This window comes from Mesoplodon densirostris, chromosome 5, assembly GCF_025265405.1.
Source record: "Mesoplodon densirostris isolate mMesDen1 chromosome 5, mMesDen1 primary haplotype, whole genome shotgun sequence".
Classification (NCBI taxonomy): Eukaryota; Metazoa; Chordata; class Mammalia; order Artiodactyla; family Ziphiidae; genus Mesoplodon; species Mesoplodon densirostris.
The window spans coordinates 4,304,148-4,330,364 of NC_082665.1; the positions used below are offsets into that span (position 1 = coordinate 4,304,148).

The window sequence follows — 26,217 nt, forward strand, 5'->3', positions numbered from 1 at the left end:
CAGCCACCGAGGGCAGAGAAACCAGGGGTGAGAATGTTCGCTGGGGCAGGACTCACCTGAAACTAATCCGAGGAAGGTACGAGCTTTTCCTGCTTAGACTAGAGGATATTGTGTTGCTGTAAAGTCTGAGAACACTCTCTCTTTACAGAGCAGGCGTAGGAAAGGTTATTAATATGTGATAATCACACCCACTTAAAGGCTTAAACGTCATATAGATTCTGAATGGTGATCTCTTCCTCCTGTATATTGCTCAGGTTTATTTCCTCATGCTCGGAAAAGTGTTGACTCTTTTTTAAAATCTTAAAACAATCTTAAACCTATCAGTACAAACTGGTTCTTTTATTTTATCTTTGCATGAAGAGTAAATAAATGATCTGCTGCGTCTTTCTTGTGACTTGTTCAACGAGGTTTCCTGAGATTAAATCTCAGGAAATTAATCTCAGTTTTCCTGAGATTAAACAGCCATACTTATATTTTTATTTATAGCAAGTTAATGTTGGTTTTTTTTTTAACATCTTTATTGGAGTATAATTGCTTTACAATGGTGTGTTAGCTTCTGCTTTATAGCATAGTGAATCAGCTATACATTTACATATGTCCCCAGGGTTTTCTTTTTTTAATGTAATGAGTCAAAGAATAATTTCGCTCTGGAGTCAGAGACACAGTGCCCGGCAGGAGCTGGCTCTGTTGCCTTTGGCTCCATTGGATTTTCAGAGCCGGTGGGGTTGGTATCTTGAGCACCCTTTCCAGATGCAAATCTGCAAATCTGCAACTGCTACCGATCAGGCCCATCCTGCCTCTGTGGGCTGTTCAACATTTATCACCTTTATGATCACTTTTTTTTTTTTTTTTTTTTTTGGCTGCGTTGGGCCTTTGTTGCTGCACGCGGGCTTTCTCTAGTTGCGGCGAGTGGGGGCTACTCTTCATTGCGGTGCGTGGGCTGCTCATTGCGGTGCCTTCTCTTGTTGCGGAGCATGGGCTCAGTAGTTGTGGCTCGCGGGCTCTAGAGCACGGGCTCAATAGCTGTGGCACACGGGCTTAGTTGCTCTGTGGCATGTGTGATCTTCCCGGACCAAGGCTCGAACCCGTGTCCCCTGCATTGGCAGGCGGGTTCTTAACCCCTGCGCCCCCAGGCAAGCCCTTTATGCTCACTTTCATTTAACAAAAGTGTATGTAGCACTTTCTGTGTGCCAGACACTAAGAACTTCTTTATCAACTCATTTTACGCCCCTGACAACCCTGTAGTGGGAGCTACCGTTAACCCCTTTTGCAGACAAGGAAACCAAGGCCCAGAAACATTAACTGAGTTGCCCCAGGTCACAGGTAGTGAGTGACTCAGCTGGGGTTTGGATCCGGAGTCTAGTCATCGTGCTGTCGGCATCTGCTGTGTGCCGGGCACTTTACAGATGAAAAATGATCAGACCTGATCTGGCCAGCTCTGAAACCCAGAGCTTTCTCACTGTGGATGGGGTCCTGTGGAGGTGTGATTGTGAAGGCCGTTTCTTGGAGTATTGTTTGGTCAATTCAGGGCAGCCAGGGGTGGTGGACAAAGGCCATTATTTGCTTATGATGGGAAGAGTGACGTCATATAAGCCTTTACTATAAAACTTTTTATGTTGATGGTCTTTCTAGATACTACTGTTCACAAACGTCAGCAAACAAGGTGACCCAGGGCTTTCTTTTCATTACCGATATCCTTAGAAACCACCCAAATGGTTAGTTCTGAACTTCTTTCTTTTCTGGATTTGGGATAGTGAGAGGAGTAGCAGGCGGGTATGGGTGTGTTTTATGGAATTTCTAAGTATATTTGTTTATTAAGATTGGGGCGGTTCCGTATGGATTATTTGAAAAGTCAGGTGTGGCCTCCATGTGGGTCTAAGCTCTAGACCACCTGCTCCACGACGGGGTCGGTGGCTGCTCTGTTGTCCCAGTGGATGCTCTGCAGAGTCTTACCACACCTGCCATGGCCTGGGCACATGAGGCGTCTGCCTGTGCCCTCGCGTTAAATCCTCACTTGAGCAATCCAGTGCAATGGCTGCGTCCGCTTCTGTCCGAGATTCAGAGAGGTCAGTAGCCCAAGGACACCTCAGGGTGTGGCAGTGCCAGGGGTTGACCCGGATTTTTGCCTTCCTTCACCGCCACCTGACTCAACGGTCTATAAGTCCCTGTGCACGTTTCTCTCTTCCTGGATTCTCCTTTTGGTGGAGGTGACGTCGGGGGAGTCTGGGCCTCCCGGTGGGAGCTGGGGGAGTGCTGCGGGCCCTGAACTTAACAAGCAAGTGGGTCCCAGTCTTCTTCAGGATGAACAGCTGCAGGAGGAGGTGGTGAGGTGAAGGCAAAGGTGAGCAGGCAGAACCGCCATGGTTCTGGTGAGAGGTGATCCTTCTACTGCATTCTCGATTCATCGTCTGCAAACTCGCCGGTACGGAAATAGCACAGTCTTGTCGTTGTTTCTTCTAGGTCAGCTTGGACGTTCCAAATACCTCCCTTTACCTGATGCTGCTGAGAAAATCAGGATGGCTTTAAACTCAGTAAGTGGTTAATCGTTACTTTCCTGGCCTTTCCTCTGTTCCCGGTTCCTTCTGTTATTTCCAGCTATGTGTGTGGGTCGGCATTTTAAGAGCTGCCTGCAGGACTGCCTTTGCTCCCTGGATGCTGTGAAGGCATTCTTGGGGTGAGAGGTGAGCAGGGGTTGGGCGGGGGGAACCATGTGACAGCTGCACAGCCGGAAGTCTCAGAGCTCTCGGAGCGGGTGTGGATGTGTGATTCTCCCCTGGGCCTCTTCTCTTCCTGCTCAGATTGGGGGTGGGGCAGGGGATAGGGGTGAGGGTGTGGGGACAGATAGAGGCAGGACAGAGGTGAGAGGGAGTGAGTTCTGGGGAGAAAAGCGCGCTTGGGATACCGCCGGCCAGCAGAGCACAGAGTAGCCTTGCTTCCTGGTAGCCTGGGACAGGCTATGGCTGCATGGGACATTGGGCTGGCTGTCCCTCTCCCTGAGACACCCCCCCCCAACACACACACTTTGGAGACAAATGCACCATCTTTATTCCCCATCCCATCTCACTCATCGTCTTATACCTGGGAATAAGTGCATCTAGTAGTTATTCTACTGGTTAATGACAAAATTCTCTCTCTTCTATCTGGAAAATAGACGTTTGCTTCCCCTGCCCCTTTACTTAGTATTATGTATTTAATTATACTAGAGCCTTTTTAAATTTTAAATCCACAGCACAGGAATTCACTGGGCCGAACTGCCGTGACTGCTCCCACCTTTCCTTGCCGTGGGAAGGACGGCACGTTCTTAGATGCTTCAGATAGAGGCCAAATGCCTGTGCTGCTTTTTGGCCTCTGGTTCCCCCATTTAGATGAGAGATTACATTTCGTACTCCCTTTCTGTTACTTGCTCTGGTTTCGAGTGTAACCTTTGGACTTTGGAAGGAGCGCATTGGTGAGTTATTAAACTCGCATTTGGCCCATTGCTTTCTAATCACGCTGCCCTGGAGGCCCTGTTTAAAATTCTCAGCATCAAGTCGCCTCTGCTCAGAATACTGGTCCTCTCTGGGCTCTCAGTCAAAAGGAGCAAGGGGACAAATTACTGAGTGGGGAGGAGATAAGATAAGAGAGTAAGTGTGGCTCCCAGAGTGGCCCAGCCAGTGGGCGGTTCAGGGGGGCTGAAGCAGGACAAGGTGGCAGGCTGCTGGGGTCCGGAGTGTCCAGTGGGGGGCAGGGCCTGGAGAGGGCAATTTTTAAGTAGGCAGAGGGGTAGGGGAGGGCATTCTAAGAAGATAGAAACCAGCCGAAAGATGGAGCTGAGAGGGGAATGGAGTAGCTGGGCCCCCCCTTCCACGTTTGTGTGTGTACACACTGTGTCCCAGAAATTCCACTCACAGGGACGGAGCTGCTGAACTCCACACACTCTCAACATAAACACACGTGCCCTAGAAAGATGCTCGTGAGGGCAGATCTGCTAGCCACCCCCCAAGCTGTAAATCCTTTAGGTAGATTTCTTCATCTCTGCCACTCACGTTCCTGTCTGCAAAATGGGTATATCCATCACAGCTGTACCATCTTAGGGGGTTATGGTCACGCTTCAAGGAAGGCATGAATACAGATGCCCAAAGCAGGTGAGTTCTCAAATGTCAGCTATTTTATTCTCATTATAATTCTGGCATTGCTAGTCCATAACTTTGTACCCCACTCTCAGGAGATAGGGCATTGGCTCATTCCCAGACTTCTACACATCTTTTTACTCAGTCTCAATGTCAGCCATTTGTTTTTTTTCTTTATTTCAAAAGATGAATAGTAAACAAACAAACCCAAAAACTATTGCCAATTAATTGGAAACGCTGGTGAGTTTTCATTCTATGTGAGTTCAGTGTTTGGCATAATTAAATATGCCCTATAAGAATCTGCAGCACCCACCCAGCAACCCCACTACTGGGCATAGACCCTGAGAAAACTACCATACGACCCAGCAATCCTACTCCTGGGCATATACCCTGAGAAAACTACCATATGACCCAGCCATCCCACTACTGGGCATAGACCCTGAGAAAACCATAATTCAAAAAGAGTCATGTACCACAATGTTCATTGCAGCTCTATTTACAATAGCCAGGGCATGGAAGCAACCTAAGTGTCCATCGACAGATGACTGGATAAAGAAGATGTGACACATGAATACAATGGAATATTACTCAGCCATAAAAAGAAACGAAATTGAATTATTTGTAGTCAGGTGGATGGACCTAGAGACTGTCATACAGAGTAAAGTAAGTCAGAAAGAGAAAGACAAATACCATATGTTAACACATATATATATAGAATCTAAAGAAAAAAAAAAGGTTCTGAAGAACCTAGGGGCAGGACAGGAATAAAGACACAGACATAGAGAATGGACTTGAGGCCACGGGGAGGGGGAAGGGTAAGCTGGGACAGAGTGAGAGAGTGGCATGGACATATATACACTACCAAATGTAAAATAGACAGCTAGTGGGAAGCAGCCGCATAGCACAGGGAGATCAGCTTGGTGCTCTGTGTCCACCTAGAGGGGTGGGATAGGGAGGGTGGGAGGGAGACCCAAGAGGGAGGAGATATGGGGATATATGTATACGTATAGCTGATTCACTTTGTTATACAGCAGAAACTAACACACCATTGTAAAGCAATTATACTCCATTAAAGATGTTAAAAAAAAAAGAATCTGCAGCACTGTCCCAGTGTCTTGTCTGAGTGTGATGGGGTGTATATTTAACCTTTAGGATAATTAGGGTTTTGTATCATTCATCTTCTTTTTTAATTTTTAAAAAAAAATTTTAGTGGGGTATAGCTGCTTTACAATGCTGTGTCATTCATCTTCTTTTTAATCATTCAGGGATCACCACCAGGTGTCGGGCCTTACTATGAGAACCATGGATTCCAACCCGAAAGCCTCTACCCTCCTCAGCCGCCCATGGCCCACCGTGCCTACGCGGGGTACCCGGCTCAGTACTACCCGCCTGCGGTGCCCCAGTACACCCCGAGGGTTCAGACGCACACCTCGACACCCGTCATCCTCAGGCAGCCGAAACCCCCGTCGGGGACAGCATGCACCTCAAGTAGGACCCTTTTTGCATTTATTTCCTCTAACGGAGCCCGAGTTTTGGGTCTGCCTTCTCCGGTGGCCCGTCTGCCCCACCAGCTCTGGTGCCAGCTCTCCTCTGTCTGCCGGGCTGGTCTGGCTCTGCATACCTCTCCCCTCCCCGACTCTGTGTCAAAGCTGTGGGCCTGGGTCTCGCCTCCTGTGGGCCTTTGGGGGCCTCCCGGCTGCTAAGACCTTCATCTCCCACTAATGCTCTGGTACTGGCTTGGCGTGTACGACCCAGGGTGGTCTTTCTAGCTGGGCTTCTCTGAACTGCTTCTTGTCTGCGTGGTTTATCGCTGAATCATCTTGAGTAGATGGTAAACCCCCAATGCAAGGAGAAACGATTTAACCTTTCTCTGTGTACCATTCCCTGGGCACTGCAAGTCACGTTCAAGGCGCTCAAAGAGTAGCTTGTGTATTTTGTGTTTGGTGAATGAAGTGGCCGGTGGAATTGTTGTACAGAAGCATCTTCAACATTTCTCTTGGCTTGAAGGGTCTTGTAGCCAGACCTGACCGGGCCACGGAGGAGGGTTGAGGGACTGAAGGTGGTGTGTCCTCTGTCCATCACCTTAATCCCATATCTTTCTTATCCTCTCATTCATCTGCTTTCTTTGCATTGCATCTTATCTCTTCTCCCTCCAGACCCCTTCCCGTCGCACCCCTCCCCAAGCTTTTAATGCAGGCTAGTTGACGTGGTAAGAACTGTCCAGTACTAGTATGAGCACAGAGCCAGTACAGTGGCTGGACCAAGGAACATTTTCACTGATAATTTTTTTTTAATTGAAAGTACAGTGATCTAATTTATTCAGTTCATCCATCCGTCAATATTGAATATTTGTCTTTTTTCTTACACATATTTCTTGTATTCCAATTGTGACATTCTAGAGCACAGTAAGCACATTTATAACTTATCACTGCATTACTACCTTGGCTGTTCCTTGACCAAAATTTATTTCCTACATCTGACAGCCTAATTAACCTACTAGAGGTTTTCTTTTTTTTTTTAATAATTGCTTTACAGTGGTTTTTATTTTAATTCGTGAGATATGCCTACCTACGTACACAACTTGCACAGTTAAAGATTAGTGACAGAGTGAATTTCCACGCGCCACCCCCATGCCATAAATAGTGGCGGTAAGGAATAGTGAATAAGACCCGAACCCTTTGAAGACGCCCCTCCGCAGACCACGCCAGCTCTTCACAAGGGCTGTCGCCCCTGGATTTCTGCCTCAGTCCTTGCCTCTTTCGCGCTTACAGATGGCTCCTCCATCCTTCCTTCTCCCCACCGCTACTCTCTTCCATGCCTGTGTTTTCTGCCCCTGCTCCTTTCCTGTGTGGTTCTCTTTCCCTCCATTAATTTGTCTCGGATCACGGAAACACTTGTCTCTGCACTAATGTCTTTCTGGTGGCGGTTGGTAGATTGAGGCCGGTGGCTGCTAATCGGGGTGATTTTGACCCCCAGGGACATCTGGCAATGTCTGCAGACCGTTTGGGTTGTTATAACTGGGTTGGGGGTGCTACTGGCATCTCCTGGGTAGGTGCCAGCGGCGCTGCTAAACATCCTCCAGTGCATAGGATGACCACTCCCCCACCAAGAATGACCCAGCCAAGATGTCCGTGGTACCCAGGCTGAGGACCCCTAGTCTTAGCCTGTCGTGGTCTTAGCTCATCCTTCCCTCTCTTCCCCAACACTTGGCAAACACTGATCTAACTGTCTCCACAGTTTTGCCTTTTACAGAATGTAGAGTTGGAATCATGCAGCATGTAGCCCCTCAGAGCCTTGACAGTATTTTGCAAGTTACTTAAACAGTGCAAACTCAAGAGAACCCCCGGCAGGAATACAAAGGAAATTTTTATCTTAATGGCTCTGTTTGTTTTAGCAAGAGTCATAGGTGTTTCCCATTGAACCACGCATACACATGTTAATGTTTGGGTGTTGGAGGCCAGAAGGTCAACAGTCCTGTGATACTCACAGTTGACACTGGACACGATAGGGCTGCATCAACAATTGCTAACAATGAAGGTAAATGCTTAGTCGGTTATAATTACACTCACAATCTGTACCATCGCAAACCAGCACCCAGTCATGTCTGATCGACCAGAGGATGATTCCGAAATGCCTGTGCCCCAAAGGTGAGAGCCGGGGCTCCCGCTGCCCCTGCTCCTGGTGAGGGCTGGGCAGGTTGCCGCCTTCTCAACGAGAGGTTCAGGATACCTAGTTAAATATCCCTCAACTCACCAGGCACATTATTTTATCTTGGATAAGATAACACATAGGGAAATCTCCTAAAGGGAGAAATCGTCCTTGACGAATGGGTCAAACTGGCCACTTGGAATTTCCCTTGAGCTTCCGTGGTGACCCTGCCCTGCGTTCGGTAACATGCAACCACCGTGCCAAGTCCTGATAATGTGACTGGCGGCACATGGAGCTCCTCAGACCGGCGGCTGTGACCTCACCCATGACCCTGTGGCATTGCAGACTCAAGCCTCCTCTCCCTGAGCTGAGTCAGAATCTCTGGGTAACAGGCTCCCCGGTGATTTCTAAGCTGGTTTGAGCACAGATGTGGGATTTGCAGAACATGGTAAGAAAATGAGAAGCGAGGCTTTGAGCCCTGATCAGATGGGTCAGCTCTGGTCTATCAACTCCAGAAGCTGAATGTCTTGGTCTGGTGGACTTCTGGAAGCAAGAATGTGCACAGGTGGGGTGCAAGGACCCCCCGCACTGCACCTCTGCAGCCTGGGTGTCCTCCTGTATGAACTAAGGAGTTGGAGGGTCTGTGTGAGAGCCTTCGCCCCGACACTTCCCTCCGCCTCTCCGCCTATCCCAAGGGAGCAGTGGGCCTGGGGCTGCTTTCTGCACAGGAACTGCTGAGGGTGGCGGCGGTGGGTGCGTTCCTCTGAACCTTGGCATGACGTTTGGCTTACACTCTGACCGACAGTGGCGTGTTGGTTTGTTTTGACTAGAGAGCGCTGGCGACCTTCCCCAAAGACTTGCATTCTTAGCTGAAATGTGAGCCCAGCGTTCCTGCCCCCAGACCCGGGAGCGATACCACTGCTGTCCAGTGGAGCTTCTTGCAGTGATGGAATGTGCTGCCTCTGCACAGTCCAGCGCAGTAGCCACTGGTCACATGGGATTACTGAGTAGTTGACTTTACAGAACGATTTAATATCATTTAACGATAATTAATTGAAGCGCAAATAGCCACATGGGGCCAGGGACTGTTTAAATGAGTCAGTGTGACTCTGTGCCATCCCTCCCTAAACCACCTTGAGGAAGAGGCTCTTTTCCTGCTGCCTTGGGTACCACTGACGTGGAGATGATAGTCTGAGGAGCATTATTGTTATTTTGCTTATGCTTATAAGCACCGGAACAAGGTATGTTTCCTTTTTTCAGCCATTTTTTTACATTCATCATTTATTCGACTACCTTCAGGCCATACTTTTGGAAGAGCTTAATTTTAACGTATGTTGCTTCATATCACGGCTTCCGGCTTCGGTTCTCAAAAAAGCCTGTAGTTCAGTGCTATGGAAGAAGGAAGACCTCCCAGGATCCATTCTTAAAGAGAAAAGTCACATTTTTAAATGTATAAGAAATTATTATCCCTTGATGGGATATACCATGTATATTTGAGAGTCTAACTTCTAAGAAACTTGGCGACTAAGTTGTTTACTCGACTCTTTTCTTCCAGGGACTAAGAAAATCCTGTGTATCACCTTCTCCTTGGGGGCCCTCCTGGCGGGAGCAGTCCTGGCCGCCATGTTGCTGTGGAAGCTCTGTAAGTGCAGGGCAGGGCCAAGTCGTGGTGTGCTGGCCCTTTAGTGGCCCTAGTCTCTGGGCTGGGGGCTCACCCACAGCCCCTCGTGACATTTCTCATCTCTTTCCTCCTGTTTGGTTACGTGATGCATGAATAACCTTTCTCGGAAGCGGCCAATCTCATTTGCATGCTTTCTCCTAATCCGTGGGTTGTCAAGATCCCATGCCCTTTGTGTGTGATATTGGTACACGTGGGAGAAGCACATTGAGTTTACCCCGTGCTTCAGGGTACTAGGTGGCACCTGGCACTCGTGAGCACAGTGAGTGCAGCACCTCGGGGCCACACCTTGTCCCTGTGTCTCAGTGTACAGCGGTGGCTGCCACAGGCCCCTCCTGTACCCACAGCCAGGTCTCCTCCATCAGCCCGGGGCAGGGTCTGTGGATCACAGGACTCACCTTTGTGGCAGAGAGGGTGGGTGCTGTCCAGATCCGAGGCTGGGGTCCTCCCCTGACCAAAGTGACCGACCCGAGGGGTTCAGGATCCCTGCGGCCAGCCCCGCTTCCTGTGACGTACGTTGTCGGCAAGGACTCATCCCCGCCTTTTACACTGAAGGAGGAAAAGCTCACTCCCTCTTGTCACCTGGGTGCTGGGAGGTTTTCTCGGTTTCTCAGCCCGACGGACATCTCCCTTCCGTTTCTCTGCCAGTGGAGGACGAGTGCTTGGGGATGGAATGCAGCTCCTCGGGGACCTGCGTCAGCCCCTCTCACTGGTGCGACGGCATCCTGCACTGCCCCAGCGGCGAGGACGAGAACCGGTGCGGTGAGTGGCCGGGCCGTGCCGGCTGCCTCGGGTTGGAGGGGACCGCTCTGCCCACCACAGAGGCCACAGCAGGGCAGGCGTGACGGTGTCAGGCCCGTGTCCCGAACGCCGAGCATTCCACAACTGAATCCCTTCCTGGAGGCTGAACCTTGCATCTAAGCCCGGTTTTCAGATGAGGAGACAGGCTCAGAGGGGGCGAGGGCCAACCCTCCACCAGCATCGCACAGCACGGGGGAAGGGAGACCACAGCCCAGGACCAGGCCAACGTGCCTGCCCCAGCTGCCACGACGTCACTAGAACAGGCAAACTGTTTAAAACATAAAGCTGGGAGTGGGCTCTGCGTTTTCTAAACAAGCTGCCTTTCAGGTGATCTATGTCTGTTGTCACGGGGTGGGCGCCTCTTCTGCTTTTATTATTTTCAGTGAATTATTTCATGGGTGGTAAAGTGGTCATGCCAGGGAAAATGATGCTTGAGGATGAGGCTTGTGCTAATAATACCCACTGAGGGCCATACCCAGAGCCTAAAGCCTGCTGCGTCTTCTGGGAGCTGTTAACTCTGAAGGCAGGTGATGCCAGACAAAGGCCAGGCTCTACCCCACCGCTGTCTTCCTTCTGCAGCCATCCTGGGGGAGGATGGAACTCCCGTACATCCCGTTTCCAGGTCAGGGCACCTGTGTGAGATGCAGTGCGGACTTGGCCGTGGAATCCTCAGGGTTGGGTGTTAGGCCAGAGCTCGGCCTCTGCACCATCTGCATGGACCTGCGTCCACGCTGGTGCCTTGGCCTCTAAGTTCTGACCTCCTGCAGTTCCTTCCCAGAGAGGGTTTGCACTTGGCAGTGACTCACTCACTCTGTAAACTGTTGACATAGTGCCTTGCCTTTATTTTGGTGATAATATATTTGTCACCATTTTCTTAAGTAAAGTAGGGAGTTTTTGAAGTTGAGCAGATATGGTTAAGCTCTCAGGTGGAATGACATTTGATGTTTTCCTACCTGTGCACATGCATGTGTTGACAAACTCTAGCAAGACAAACTCATATTACCTGGAGAGACTTTCTCTCTCTCTTCTTAATACTGAAGTTGTGTTTATTTAAATACTTTAACAGTTAATGTACTCAAATAGATCATAATTCAGGAAGTCCCTAAGGGTATGTATGCAGTGAAAAATCTCATCTCCCCCATTTCACTTACACTCACGCATACTCACACCTAACACACACACACACACACACACACTCACATACTCACACATAGTATATACTCACACACTGTGAGATAATAGAGAATATGTATTGGTCTCTGCCCCCGATTCCTGGCACAGGGCTCCTGAAACTCTGGTGATTCCGAAGTGAAAAGACCACCAGCAGCATCTTTGGTTCTAGTATTTGGTCCTTGACCCCAGTTCCTGACACAGAGCTCTTAAAACCCTTGTCATTTCCTGGATGAGAGGTGTGTCTTGTTCAAACGAGGTGACTCTTGCTGGGCTCCTGAATGGCTCCTGGATGGGGGCTGGTCACCGCAAAGAACGAGCTCCGGTTAGAAGCTTAGAACTGTCAGCCCTGCACCCCACTGTCTTTAGAGGAGGAAGGGCTGGACATGGAATTAATGATGGAGCATGCCTACGTGATGGAGACTCCATAAAATCCCAAAAGTACAGGGTTGGGGAGCTTCCGGGTTGGTGACCCCATGAAGATCTGGGGAGACCGGTGTGCCCAGAGAGGGCACGGAGGCTCCTGCCCCTCCCCACGTACCTTGCCCTGTGCTTCTCTTCCTCTGGATATGCATCTGTGTCCTTTATCCTATCCTTTATAATGAACTGGGAAACAGTAAGTAAATGGTTTTCCTGAGTTCTGTGAGCTGCTCTAGCAAATTAATCGAAGCTGAGGAGGGGGTCGTGGGAACCTCTGAGTTCTAGCTGGTCGGTCAGAAGCACAGGTGACAACCTGGACTTGGGGTTGGTATCTGAAGTGGGGGGGGATCAGTCTTGTGGGACTGAGCCCTCAACCTGTGGGAGCTCACACTCTCTCCAGGTAAAGAGTGTCAGACTTAAATTGTAGGACGCCCAGCTGGTGTCATGGAGAATTGCTCGGTGTGGAGAAAACCTCTACACATTTGGTGACCAGCCGTGTCATGTGTGACATGTTCTGTGTGAACAGTAAAGAAGACACACAGGAAACAAGGATGCGAGGGAGAGGAAAGAACAGGGTCGTGTTTCTAACACAGACACACACACACAGACACACACGCACAGACACAGAGACACACACACAGACACACAGACACACACAGACACACACACAGACACAGACACACACAGACACACACACACAGAGACACACAGACACACACACAGACACACACACAGACAGACACACACACACACAGACACAGACACACACACAGACACACACAGATACACACAGACACACACACAGGCACACACACAGACACACACAGGCAAACACACAGACACAGACACACACGCGCACAGACACACACACAGACACAGACACACACAGACACAGAGACACACACACAGACACACATAGACACAGACACACACAGACACACACAGACACACAGACACACACAGACACACACAGACACACACACAGACACAGACACACACACACAAGCCTGTTCATCAGCCAATCATGTTTTTTCCTTAGGGGCAACTAATAAGAGTATCTTGTTTCTCCCTGCACAGAGTTTTTGCACGAAAAAGTAAATACGTGTTTGCATTGTTAATGTGCCCATTTCCCGATGGTTGCCATCCAGCTGACTCCACAGGACTTGATGACACATCCTGGAAGTCACTTTTCTGTTGGGACGTGAGCCTCCCCTTTCCCTCTGCTGCACTCGCAGTGTTCCTTTGCATGGAATCCTGAGCAGTTTCACGTGTACAGAACGAACAGTGTTCCCATTCCCCCCCCAACCCCTGCCCTCACATACAGTCGCCCCTGTTTGTAACATCTTGCACTGGGGTGGTACGTGCATTGTAAGTGATAAGTCGATATCGATACATTATTATTGACTAAAGTCCTTAGTTTACATTAAGGTTTGCTTGGTATTGCAGATAAATGTACAACGTGTACATCTGGACAGTAGGTTTGGACAAATGTTTAACATGTATCCGTCATGGCAGTGTCATACAGAGTAGTTTCACTGCCCTAAAAATCCTCTGTGCTCTACCTGTTCATCCCCTACTCCCCATCCCCAAGTAACCACGGATCTTCCTACCGTCTGCATGGTTTTGCCTTTCCCCAAGTATCTTAGAATCAGAATCCTACAGGATGGAGCCCTTTCAGATGCTTCTTTCACTGAATGATGTGCATTTAAGGTTCCTGCACGTCTCTTCGTGGCCTGATAGCTCATGTCTTTTTAGTGTTGAATCGCATTCCATTGTCTAGATGTCCTACAGTTTGCTTATCCACTCACAGGGTGTGTGGATTCACTCATCACAGAAGCAGTAGGAAATGATCAGACCAAGGCTGGTCATTCCACAGCTGAATGAGCCCCAGATGCCAGGTCCTAAGCAACCACTAATCTACTTTCAGTCTCTATAGATTTCCTTCTCTAGACATTTCACAGAAATGGGATCATAGTGTGTGAGCCTTTGTGTCTGGCCTCTTTCACTCAGCAGAATGTCATGAGTGTTGTATTGTGTCAGTGTTTCATCCCCTTTCCTGAACAAATAATACTCCATTATGCGGATGGACCATATTTTGTGCATTCATCAGTAGATGGACATTTGGGTTGTTTCCACCTTTCGTCTCCTGTGGATAAAGCTTTCACGAACATTTGTGTACAGTGTTCATTTTTGTCTGAATACCTGTTTTCAGTTCTTTTGGGTGAAGGGCATATTTTGTGGGGAAAGGCTGGATTCTCGGCATCTCTCACGTGTAGCTGGTGCCTCGGGAAGAGGGAGCCCAGCCCGGCCTCTGGGTCCCAGGGCCTCTGGGTCCCAGGGAAGGTGGGGCTCATGTGGTGGACAGGACGATGGGTTGAGACTCACCAGAATCTCCCTTCCTGCAGTTCGTCTCTACGGACCCAACTTCATCCTTCAGGTGTACTCATCTCAGAGGAAGTCCTGGCACCCCGTGTGCCAGGATGGCTGGAGTGACAACTACGGGAGAGCAGCGTGCCAGGACATGGGCTACCCGTGAGTTCCGAGCCCCGTGGCCTCCGTGATGATGGTGACGGGCACAGAAACATAAGATCAGTACTTCTCTCTGCACCTCCCTGGAAGTGCCAACACAGGGGCACCACGAACCTTTGTCTCCGGGAAACCAGCAGGGGACTGTGGGCACCACACTGCCCCATCCCCCTCCATGGCACCCCCCAGCCCTGCCTCTTGGGCCTCCACGCGCTCCTGGTTACTCGAGGCTGTCCAGTGTTGCAGTCACCAGGGTCCAGGGTGCTGGCCGAGGGCCTTGGGTGACTCATTCTTAAGGAGCCCCCAGGCAGGGTCGAAGCCTTGACTCCACTCACCTCCTGGGTGGAAGCGAGAGGGGAGGGCTGCAGGGAAGGTCGGAGGGAACAGATCTGCATAGCCTTCACTGCATGAGCACAGAAGGCGCTGGCGAGGCCTTTGAACAGAAGAGAGCTGATCAACAGATTTATCCATTAGAGAATTCATTCCTCATGCAGCCACCAGAGGAGGTGGGAGAGGGGTGTGGGAGTGCCCCCTCCTCAGGATTCCAGCCAGGGGCATGCCAGACCATCCTTGTCAACGCGTGGCGGCCGTCTGGCCTCCCAGGGAAAGGCTGTGCGCTTTCATTGCCACCGTCTCTTCCTTGGGGGTGTCACCGTATGACTTCTGTGCAATTCAAGTGTGTTGCCTTTATGCCAGTTTTCAGAATGAATTACCACTTGATAAGAAAGCTGGCATCTTAGCTAGTGAAATCCTTCAAAATGCCAGCCCCCAATTGCAGCGTATGTCACTGTGAATGACGTAGTGAGGCCCCATCACGGTTCAGGGTCTGTATTTTATCACTGGGAGCATTTTAACGTGTGTAATTTTGTTACATGATAGGTACTCACACATCCTTATTCTTACTGCTTCTTTATCCTAATCCAGATTAGATTAGAAACACAGCTGATGGAGGACTTTTCCCTGACACTTCAGGCTTATCGGGTGGAAAGATGGTTATAACGCAGCGTCACTTGACTGGAAGTTGTGTTTTTGTTTTCCCAAATGCTAAGGTGTTCCTTGTAACCAGAATGTCATATTCTGATATAGTTGTAACATAGGATTTACGAATGCTCACAAAAAAAACCCATTATTTTAAATAAGATTTTCTGTCTTTTTCAGGAATAGCTTTTTTTCTAGCCAAGGAATAGTGGATGACAGCGGAGCCACAAGCTTCATGAAGCTGAACGTCAGTGCCCACAATATCGATCTCTATAAAAAACTCTACCACAGGTATTTAATTTGGTGATTTCTTTTTAAAAATTTATTTCATTGAAGTATAGTTGATGTACAATGTTATGTTAATTTCTACGTATGTATGGCAAAGTGATTCAGTTATATATACATTCTTTTTCATATTCTTTTTCCATTATGGTTTATTACAGGATATTGAATAGAGTTCCCTGTGCTCTACAGTAGGTCCTTATTGCTTATCCATCCTATAGATAATAGTTTGCATCTGCTGACCCCAAACTCCCACTCCATCCTTCCCGCACCCCCCTCCCCCCTTGGCAACCACAGGTCTGTTCTCTATGTCCGCGAGTTTGTCTCTTCGATAAGGTCACTTGTGTCATATTTTAGATTCCACAAATAAGTGATATATGGTACTTGTCTTTCCCTTTCTGATTTACTTTGCTTAGTATGATAATCTCTAGGTCCATCCACGTTGCTGTAAATGGCATTATTTCATTCTTTATTATGGCTGAGTAATATTCCCTTGTATATATGTACCACATCTTCTTTATCCATTCCTCTGTCAATGGATATTTAGGTTGTTTCCATGTCTTGACTATTGTAAATAGTGCTGCAACGCACATTGGGGTGCACGTATGTTATTGAATTGTAGTTTTGTCCAGAAATATGTCCAGGAGTGGGATTGCTGGATCATACGGTGACTCTATGTTTAGTTTTTTAAGGAACCTCCATACTGTTCTCCATAGTGGCTGCAGCAATTTACATTCCCACCAACAGTGTAGCAGGGCTCCCTTATCTCCACACCCTCTCCAGCATTTATTATTTGTAGGCTTTTCGATGATGGCCATTTTGAGTGGTGTGAGGTGATAGCTCATTGTAGTTTTGATTTGCATTTCTCTAACGATTAGTGATGTTGAGCATCTTTTCATGGGCCTGTTGGCCATGGTGACTTCCTCTTTCCTTTCAAAAATTGTGTAATGGGAATGAGTAGGGGACGTCAGGGAGAATCACTGTCCAGAGTTTGATTTCTCTGCTGCAGCTGTGGGTTTGTCTGAGTTTCTCATGGGGAGGAGATTGGACTTTAAGTAGGACCCGTCCCTCTGAGCAGCTCTGGGTTTATTCTAGGGAAGTGGCTAAGGTCTATTTGCCATCTTGTTTGTGCCCTCTGCCCTCTGCCCTCCATGGTATTGGGTAACATTGCACAATTGAAATTCCTCTATCCTGATTTTTTTCTCTCTCCGGACATTAGACATGTACCTTACTGTGTGTCAGGGTGTGTGTCTAGGAGTCCAAAAGAATGTCTCAGGGTCCCCACTGGGGTGATCAACTCATCCTGGTTTGCCCAGGACTCTGCCGGTTTCACACTGGATATCCTGCTTCCCAAGAAGGCCCTCAGCCCCAGGCAGCAGGGGTGGTGGGTCCCCCAGCCCAAGCAATCGTGTCAGAGGATGCTGTGCAAGGGGTGAGCCTGGGAGCGAGCAGCTGGTCCAGTGCACCAATGTTTCCTGTACCTGGAGGCCTACTTGCAGCGCTGGGTGGGTCGCAGTGCGTCTGGTGGGTGGAAATGAACCTGAGCTGGTCCCATGGTGGATGGTTTAACTGTTTAGGAGGGTGGGGGAGAGGGCTGGGCTTGAGCTACTCATTTTGTGTTGCATATGTTTAAAATGGTTGCAGTCTTCCTAGGATCATTATTACTATCCGAATGTTCCTTAACGTGAAAGATACACAGTGTCCTTCTTGCTTAAGTCTTCTTCAGCTCCCAGGTCCCTATCTCCCATCCCCAGGAGGCCAGCCAGGCCAGCACCACCCTGCTGGCCAGGCGCCAGATGCTGCATTTAGGGGAGGATGGACGGGTCACACTTCCCCTCCTTCCCGGTGAGTGGGAGGCTGGGAGCAGGTTTGCGTTCCTGGTGGCCCGGGAGGCTGACTTCTTCCTGGGGCACCTGGTCTGGCTGTCCCCAGGAATGTGAGAGGGTGAGCCCAGGAGAAGGGGTGCACACGGCCAGGTGTGCCCATCAAAACAGCAGGCCGTGGTTTGCCCTCCCGAGAAGCTAAACACAGCTGCCTGGGCTCTTTGTAAATGCCCCCGTCTGTCTCTTCCTCGGCTTTGGTTACATGGAATCAGGGCTGAGCAGGGAAGGGAGGGCTGCCACCTCTCGGTAACTCACAGGTGGCTGCAGTGTTCGGAGGAAAGAAGAGAAGGTCATTGCCTGGCACGTGGTGTCCCTGGCACGCATGGCGTGAGGTGGGAGAACTGCTTTCCTCTTTGCTTTCAGAAGTTGCTCTTGGATACCTGAGTCCTCGCAGGGTTTGTCTGAGTGGCTGCTTTGTGCCCTGATGCTGGTGGCTGCACAGTGTGCAGAGGGGAATGACCTTAGGATCCCTAGAAAGCATCTTCTCTTAATGGGAACATGTCTTCTCTTGGCATCCAATGCCCCCCAGCCAGAGACCACCAGGACATGCCTTGTCCTGGAACTGAGGGTGTCTCCATGGAAGGGGGTGAGAAGAGACTTATTACAGGGTGTGGGCTTGTGTTGAGTCCTTTTGGGGAAGGTTCCAGGAAGCAGGGCTTTGCCCTGCATTGGATGCTGTCTGGAAGTGAGGGTGATTCTGTAGTTGGTACCTTAATTTTTTTTTCTTTTTTTAGAAGGTGGGTGGCAGGCATGAAGCCAGGCTATGGCTGGGATTGGCAAAGAAGTGCGGCCACTCGTGTCAGCCAGCATAGGGGCCTGTTGGTCACTGTGTGGTCTGGACCAGGCCCATGGGATTGTGCAGTGAGCGTGCCTGCGTCCTGCTCCATCATGTAACAATGGTCTGGCCCCATGTTGATGCCCTGGGAACTGTTTACGTTCAACAGAACATGGCCAGGTTCGAACACGTGGGTGTCAGGGCTGTTTCTCTTCTCCTCAGCATATTGGGGGAAAATTCCATATATAGTGGAACGCATTGGTTGTTTCTTTTTCATATGTAACCTGGAATGTCTGCCCTCCAAATGAGTAACTTTTCTTCTGTTCCCAGGCAAATGATTGACTGTATAGTTTCCTGTGCGGTAAATGTAAAGCAGTTATAGGAACCTGGCAGTTTATGACTGTCTTCCTGACGAAATTAAAGGATGATTTTAAATCCCAAGGAAAAATAATAACAGCTGATATGATGTGTGCTTATCTTCACAACCACCCTATGAGTTGGTACTATATTAGCCCATTCTGCAGATGGGGTAATTGAGGCACAGAGAGGTTAGGAAGCTTGTCCAAGGTCACACAGCTTGGATTTGAACCCTGCTCTTTACTACTATCCCTTATGTATATAGATTTACTTTCCTTATTCAAGTCTTCAACTGTGGACTCTTCTATGTCTGGGGAGGCAGAGAGTGAGAACAGTGGAAGAAAATATTTATTTCTAAGTATTTTGAGAATCAAGTGTCTCGTTTGTTAGAGTGACCAGAATTTTCCCCTCTTCTTTTGTAGTGATGTCTGTTCTTCAAAAACAGTGGTTTCTTTACGCTGTATAGGTAAGTGATTCTTGGTTTTCCTTTTTGTGTTTCTAAAATAGGAAACATTTGGTACTTATAGAAATGTATCTCCCTGTGTCTCTGGGGGATGTGGAGAGATGAGGTGGGGTAACAGGTCAGGACATGCCCAGCACTCTGCCCAGGGTGCTCCTTTCTTGAATTCTGATGCACTTGAGACGCCTTCAGCCTCAAGTCCAAGAAGCAGCTGTCCCATGAGGACGGCAAGCTCAAGAAACTGATGGGGCCACACTCTAGGGCATCCCTGCGCTGCAGCTGGAGGCCTGTGGGTGTCCCTGTCCCTGTGTTTGGATTATTTATAGTTTCCAAACCTTCTACTGGTATGGAGGACACTGTCCCTGCACTCCCTTCTCTGGGACAGCCCCATCCTGTTCCCATACGGGTCTCAGGCCTGAAGCTTGGCCTTTCAGTTTGAACAGGTGAAACTAGCAGACGCCCCTAGGTGGACACATGCCCAGTGGTCCCGCTGGTACCTTCCCACCCAGGCTAGCTCAAGCTTCTTTAGGTATGGAGAAAGCATGGTGCCTGCCCTGCCTTCCCGCGCATGCTACGCCTCCATCTCCTGGCACCTTGAGAGCAGCACACATGAGAAAAGCCTCCTTAGCTGTGTTCAGGAATCTTGGGGCCTCTGAGCATTCGAGGGGGTGCCAGGGCCTTTGTTATCCAGGCCCCCCACCTGGGTGTACAGGAGACGCAGATGGAATCGCATGAGTGCCAAGGAACAGGGGCACCCAGTGCCAGCAGAAGTGGTGTTTCCTGGGGGGAGAGGGGGCTGGAGGGCTGTCCTTGCACCCCACTCCCCAACCCAAAGAGACCAGGACACATTCTCTGAAAGTCGGACCCCAAACAAACAGGAACAAGAGCAGACAACAGTCACCCTCCGGCCAGGCAGGACCCTCGGCCTGGGGGCCGTCTGGGCACTGGGTGTGACGGGCGTCAGGGGGCTGGGAGGGGGCGGCCCTGCTTCGCTCACTGGCCGGCTGCGCTGTGCTTGTCGCCCTCAGAGTGCGGGGTCTCGGCGAAGACGGGCCGCCAGAGCCGGATCGTGGGCGGGTCGAGCGCTGCCCCCGGGGACTGGCCCTGGCAGGTCAGCCTGCACGTGCAGGGCACCCACGTCTGCGGAGGCTCCATCATCACCCCCGAGTGGATCGTGACCGCCGCCCACTGCGTGGAGGAGTAAGTCCCGCGGGGGCGGGTCCCGGGTTGGGAGGCGGAGGCTCTGGGCCCTGCGGCCTGGAGTGAAGCCTCCGACTCCTTCGAGTTCCGGTTTCCTTGTGGACAAGTGGGATTCTAAGGGCGCCCAGGTCGTTGCCTCGCTGGGAGGGTCAAATGACTCGTGAAGCGCGTGGCCAAGCCCATCCCTTGAGCGTGCGTCCATTACTCGCGGGGTCTGGCGCAGGGATGCGGTGTGGGGCTGGGGTGATGCTGTGATCAGAACTCCTTCTAGGGGCTTCCCTGGTGACGCAGTGGCTAAGAATCCGCCTGCCAATGCAGGGAGCACGGGTTCGAACCCTGGTCCAGAAGATCCCACATGCCTTGGAGTAACTAAGCCCGTGTGCCACAACTACTGAGCCTGCGCTCTAGAGCCCGCAAGCCACAACTACTGAGCCCATGAGCCACAACTTCTGAGCCTGCGTGCTGCAACTACTGAAGCCCATGCGCCTAGAGCCTGTGCTCCGCAACAAGAGAAGCCACCGCAATGAGAAGCCCGTGCACCACAACCAAGAGTAGCCCCCGCTCACCACAACTAGAGAAAGCCCATGCACAGTAACGAAGACCCAACGCAGCCAAAAATAAAATAATTAAATTTATATTAAAAAAAACAAATAACTCCTTCTAGCCCACAGTCTTCTCAGCTCTGTCCCACCCTTCCTGAGGCCCATGCCCTCTTGGGAGGCCTGGTTTCCCCTGGGTGCTCATCCCCGGAGACGGTGCACTCAAAGACACTCAGACCTCACACTGCCACGCAGGAAGGTCCTCTGTGGTCCATTAAACACCCTGGGCCACAGCATTGCCCATACAGGTGGGTGGAGGGGGCAAGGGTAGCCATCATGTATAGTGTTAGCTTTTGTAGAAGATACTGTTCCCCCTCCTTTTTTCTTAAACGTGGAGGGTTTTTTTGTGTTTTTTTGTGTGTTTTGATCACATGGCTATTTTGAAAAAGCCTCACTCATCAGAGCTATTTTTCTTTAGAGTGAGGCCGGGCCTGGCTTGGCTATTCTCTGGCTTAGTGGCTTCAGACAATTCCCTCGAGGTGGCTGACTGTAGCATCTGCACCTGTAAGACACGTGTGCTGCTCCAAGGGCTGTTGTATGGTTGAAGAAAGCAGTGCTTATTACCCAGGAGCGTTCCCTTCCTCCCATCCACCGTATTCCATGGGCTGTAGGATTTAGGGTTTTCTTAGAAAGGAAATACCCAGATAAAGGTAATGCCTGGACGGCTATTAGACTCAGAGTCTATTCATCAGTACACACTTATTAAGCACCTACTGTGTGCCAGGAAATGCTCTAGCATGTAAAAGTCAGTTAGACCCAGCCACGCCAGAAATGGGGTTTCAAACCTCAGGAAGGCACTTAGGCTCAAGAACAAGCGTTCTTGGAATTGCGAGGGTTTGCAGGCTGGCGGGGAAGCACGGGAGGAATAGGATTCACTGATGAGGTAAAGGAGGGGAGGGGGAGGGGCCTGAGACCACCTGACCAGTCTTGTCCTGCGGCTTTTGACAAGTCACGTCACCTTGGAGACCTTGGAGACCTTGGCTCTGGCGGATGACTTTTGAAGACCGTCAAATGAGTGTTTCATGTTTGTGGTTCTGACATGCTGAGTGGTGTTCCTCTCTGTCTTCCAGACCTCTTAACAATCCCAAGATTTGGACGGCCTTTGCAGGAATTTTGAGACAATCTTTCATGTTCTATGGAAACGGATACCGAGTTGCAAAAGTGGTTTCCCACCCAAATTACGATTCCAAGACGAAGAACAACGACATCGCGCTTATGAAGCTGCAGATGCCTCTGGCTTTCAATGGTGCGTCGCTGGGCTCCTGCAGCCCAGGGCATGAGAACAGTTTTGACCGCATCTTAAGGAGAGGTTGACGGGAAATAAAATGTGCTGTGATGACCAGAAGGAGGGAATCTGCACTGAGTTGTAGTGTGTGGAACCAGGGGAGGGGTTGGCTGCTAGAAGAGGGCTCAGCAGAGGCCGAGTCACCCCAAAATGTGCCTTTGGCCACTGAGGGATGCGTTCACCGCAGCACTTTTCCTGCTCAGCACGGTGACAACTTAATCAGCGCACGTGAACGTCTAGAAACATTGTTTCATAGTCGGCATCTGGTGGATCAGACTTCACTCGGTGCTGGTTTGCAATTGCACCTGTTGTGAGTTTAATTATAAATTGCTAATCACTTACCTTCATCCTTATCAATTTAGTCTGATGCAGCCCTACCACGTCCAGTGTTACCTATTGGCATCACAGGACTGTTGATCTTCAATCCTCCAAAACCCTAACTTCCAGAGGGGGACGTCTTGCCTGTTAGAAAGAGCGTCCTGGCAGGGACAGGAAAGGGGATGCCAGGACACACTGGAATCCAGAAGTCTCCTTGGGAAGGAGGCTGGTGGTCCCAGGCCCAGGGGAGATTCAGGTGGACACTGTTACCCGAGACCTTCAGTTAGACCGGCCCCGCTCACGCTGTTTTCCCTTCTTGAAACAGACAGAGTGAAACCAGTGTGTCTGCCCAACCCGGGCATGATGCTGGAACCGACACAGTCCTGCTGGATTTCCGGGTGGGGGTCCACCTACGAGAAAGGTGAGGCTCCCAGCAGGCAGGGGATCTGCGGGTCTCAGGAGCAGGGCACTGGGTTCTGAAGCGGGAGGTCTAGGTTTTGATCCTGGATCTACCACTAAGTGACTGCACGACTTTGGGCACTTCGCCCAGTCTTTTTGCCTTTTTCCCCACGTGCTAGATGGGAAAATCCTAGCTGCCCTACCTACCCCATGCCCTTATTAAGACCAAATGGAACAATGTGCGGAAACTGCTTTTTTTTTTTTTTTTTTTTTGCGGTACGCAGGCCTCTCACTGTTGTGGCCTCTCCCGTTGCGGAGCACAGGCTCCAGACACGCAGGCTCAGCGGCCATGGCTCACGGGCCCAGCCGCTTCGCGGCACATGGGATCCTCCCGGACCGGGGCACGAACCCGTGTCCCCTGCATCGGCAGGTGGACTCTCAACCACTGCGCCACCAGGGAAGCCCCAGAAACTGCTTTTTGAAGGGTGAAGGCCACCTAAATGTGAGGGGCACAGTGCCCCCTATGTTTGTACCCCATGGTCGCTAACAGGCCGCCTGAACGTCTGCCTGCCTTTGACGGCTGAGTAATAACGGACTCAGTGAGGATGGGCTTGTGTGACTGGCAATGCCAGCTGCAGGCGTCAGAGGCTTTGTCTTCCTGCCCTGACACCACAGAGAGGGAAGAGACACTAGACCCTCCTGACGCAGGCTGGCCCAGCTGCCTTCAGTTATAATTTGCTTTCATCTCGGATAACGTTTTTCAAATGAAGGGATCCTTGCTGTTGCATTCTTATGGAGCATTGGATGAGCTTAGTCGTACATTTATATGTTGTTTACATCCTTCCTAAAGTGTTTAGGGCACACCTCCAAGGGATCCTTTAAAGCACGGTGAATAGCTCAAGGGCGGGGTGGTTGGGGGGGGGCAGGGGAGATGTTGGTGGCGCTGTGTGTTCCGACATCTGGTCTAAAGAAAGCTCCTGGGTTGAGCCCTCCAGTTGTGAGCAAGGTTTCCCAGCATCCAAGATGAAAGGGAAAGTCAGCCACGATTTGTGGAGCACCTACCAAGAGCTGGGACTGCAGCAGTGAACAAAATGAGACAAAAATCTCTGCCCGCCGGAACTTCACATTCTCCTATGGATGTCTGAGGGAAGGATGTGCTCAGACAGGAGATGAATAACTGAACTAGGTGCTTTCAAACAGTGGAGGTTTGCGACAGCGAGCGGTGGTCAGGGGAGGCTTCTCGAAGAGAGGACATTTGAGCTAAGATCCGCATGACGAGAGCGTCTTAGGAGCAGAAGGGCCAGTGTGGCCAGGGCACGATGAGCCAGGGTGAGGGGCAGGCTGGGGCCAGGTCGCATAGGGCCTTGTAGGCTATAGTGAGGATACTGGAGTGACTTGATCTAAAAGCTGTGTAGAGAGTCACGGAAGGGTTGGAGGTGAGGGCTGACGCAACAGCATTGTGAGGGGACCAGTGCTGTGTCCTCCGAGACAAGAAGGCGGCTCAGACCGGGGTGGGTGGGTGTGGGAGCACGTTTGGGACAAAGCCTCCAGATCTGCTGATGGATGGAGTGTCAGTAGAGAAAGAGTGAAGAGTCACAGGAAGGCAGCTTCCAGCTGTGACGCAAGCCCCCCAGTGGGTGGCGGGGCCATTTCCCAAGTCCGGAGGACGGGGAGGGGTATGGCTTTGGGTGGAGGAGCCTCTAAGAGAGGCACTGCTTCAGCACGGTAAGCCCATGGAGCCCAGAAGACATCCAGGCAGCAACCAGGAGACAACGCAAGCCCCAGCGAGCGTCTAGGAAGTTTCCACCTGCCGGGAGCCGAGGGCAGATGGTCAGAGAGTGGAGGCTCGTGTGGGGTTGAGGACAGTCGGGGGTTTGAGGTGGAAACACAGGGCTCCTCGGGGGGCCCTGGGAACGGTGCAGAGAAGAGGGAGCAACGAAGGAGGAAAATTGATCCCAGGGAACCAAGTGGCTGGGTGATGGGAGAGGATGATTCTAGGACACAGGTGGAGCTCCCCAGCCCCAGAGGCAGGCAGTCTGCCCCCAAACCAAATCTGGAGCCGCTTTAAACACAGGCCCCAGCAGCTGGAAGGTACCCCGGTGCCCCAGGAGCCGGTAGGGGAGGAGGGTCATGGCCGTCTCTCCACGCCTCCGGGAGGGAGTCCAGGCTTCCTGGGAAAGCCAGGCCATCCTCTGTTGCAGGGAAAACCTCGGATGGGCTGAACGCGGCGATGGTGCGGCTCATCGAGCCCTGGCGGTGCAACAGCAAGCAGGTGTACAGCGACCTCATCACGCCGGCCATGATCTGCGCGGGGTACCTGCAGGGAACCGTCGACTCCTGCCAGGTGATGACCAGCTTGTGTTCGGCCTCTGGGCCTGGCCAACCGGCTCCCAGGGGGCCCGTGAGGAAAGCCTCCTCCCCGACCTGGGGCCCGGGGGGCGGCCGTGGGAAGTGACAGCCCTGGACGGTGAGAAAGCCCTGGTACCCCCAACAATGCAGGCCGCCGCTTCCTCGGAAGGCGCTATGGGGTCGACGTGTCAGTGCTACAGAAATAAGTATTTTGACTAGTTCAAAATATGGACAGCCACTTACTTGGTAACTATTAACTTCCGCAGACTCAAATTCGTCGCTGGTACAGTCTCTTTGGGGGATTATATAACTATCACCTCATTGGAGGAGACCTGCAGACCCTCCCATTACCCCCACCTCCTTGCCCTCTGTGATGTACGGCTTGTGGTTTCACTTCTGCTCTGTAACCTGCTGTGTCCCCCAGGGTGACAGCGGAGGCCCTCTGGTCACTCTGAAGAGCAGCGTCTGGTGGCTGATTGGGGACACGAGCTGGGGGTCTGGCTGTGCTAAGGCTTACCGACCGGGAGTGTACGGAAACGTGACCGTGTTTACAGACTGGATTTATCGACAAATGAGGGTAACTTTCCCGTCCTGCTCATTGGGTTCTCTGACTCGCTGTGTCAAAGCCTAGGAGGTGTGGTCCCCGTGCCAGGTGGCATCCCCTACCCCACTGTCCAGGGCCCACCACTGGTGTTCGGATGAAAACGTCTGGGGCTCAGCTTTGCAGGGTCCAGAGCTGACTGTGATGGGCTTCCTTGGGCTCTGCTGACCACGCTTAGCTCTGGCTCAGGTGGTTCTGTTTACCCACCCAGAGGTCATTGAGTCAAACTTCTGGTGACGGGCAGAGAGCAGGGAGAGGCAGGTCAGCCAGCCTGACCGGTCACAGCCCCAGGGCAGTGACTCTGCCCTGTCCTCTTCTGGGCTATCGAGTACGCCCCGGGGCGGGGGAGCGGCTGGGGTTCCCTGGTACAAGGAGAGGT

The 26,217-nt window shown here is 51.0% G+C and overlaps 1 protein-coding gene across 1 annotated transcript; it reads left to right on the forward strand.

Moving 5' to 3' along the window:
• Positions 1–2,360: 2,360 nt before the first annotated feature.
• TMPRSS2 (transmembrane serine protease 2) lies at positions 2,361–25,868 on the forward strand. The gene is made up of 12 exons (XM_060099725.1): positions 2,361–2,531; positions 5,375–5,597; positions 9,313–9,399; positions 10,084–10,197; positions 14,232–14,358; positions 15,511–15,621; positions 19,050–19,093; positions 20,116–20,287; positions 21,957–22,132; positions 22,815–22,910; positions 25,090–25,232; positions 25,662–25,868. The coding sequence occupies exons 1-12, from the start codon at positions 2,361–2,363 to the stop codon at positions 25,866–25,868; spliced, it is 1,671 nt and encodes a 556-aa protein (XP_059955708.1).
• Positions 25,869–26,217: the final 349 nt, after the last annotated feature.

Excerpts from the sequence above, each read along its gene's own strand:
- TMPRSS2 (XM_060099725.1), top strand. The coding sequence starts at position 2,361 with ATGGTTCTGGTGAGAGGTGATCCTTCTACTGCATTCTCGATTCATCGT. Across the intron at positions 14,359-15,510 it reads TGCCAGGACATGGGCTACCC|GAATAGCTTTTTTTCTAGCC; the intron begins GTGAGTTCCGAG and ends TGTCTTTTTCAG. Across the intron at positions 19,094-20,115 it reads GGTTTCTTTACGCTGTATAG|AGTGCGGGGTCTCGGCGAAG; the intron begins GTAAGTGATTCT and ends TGTCGCCCTCAG.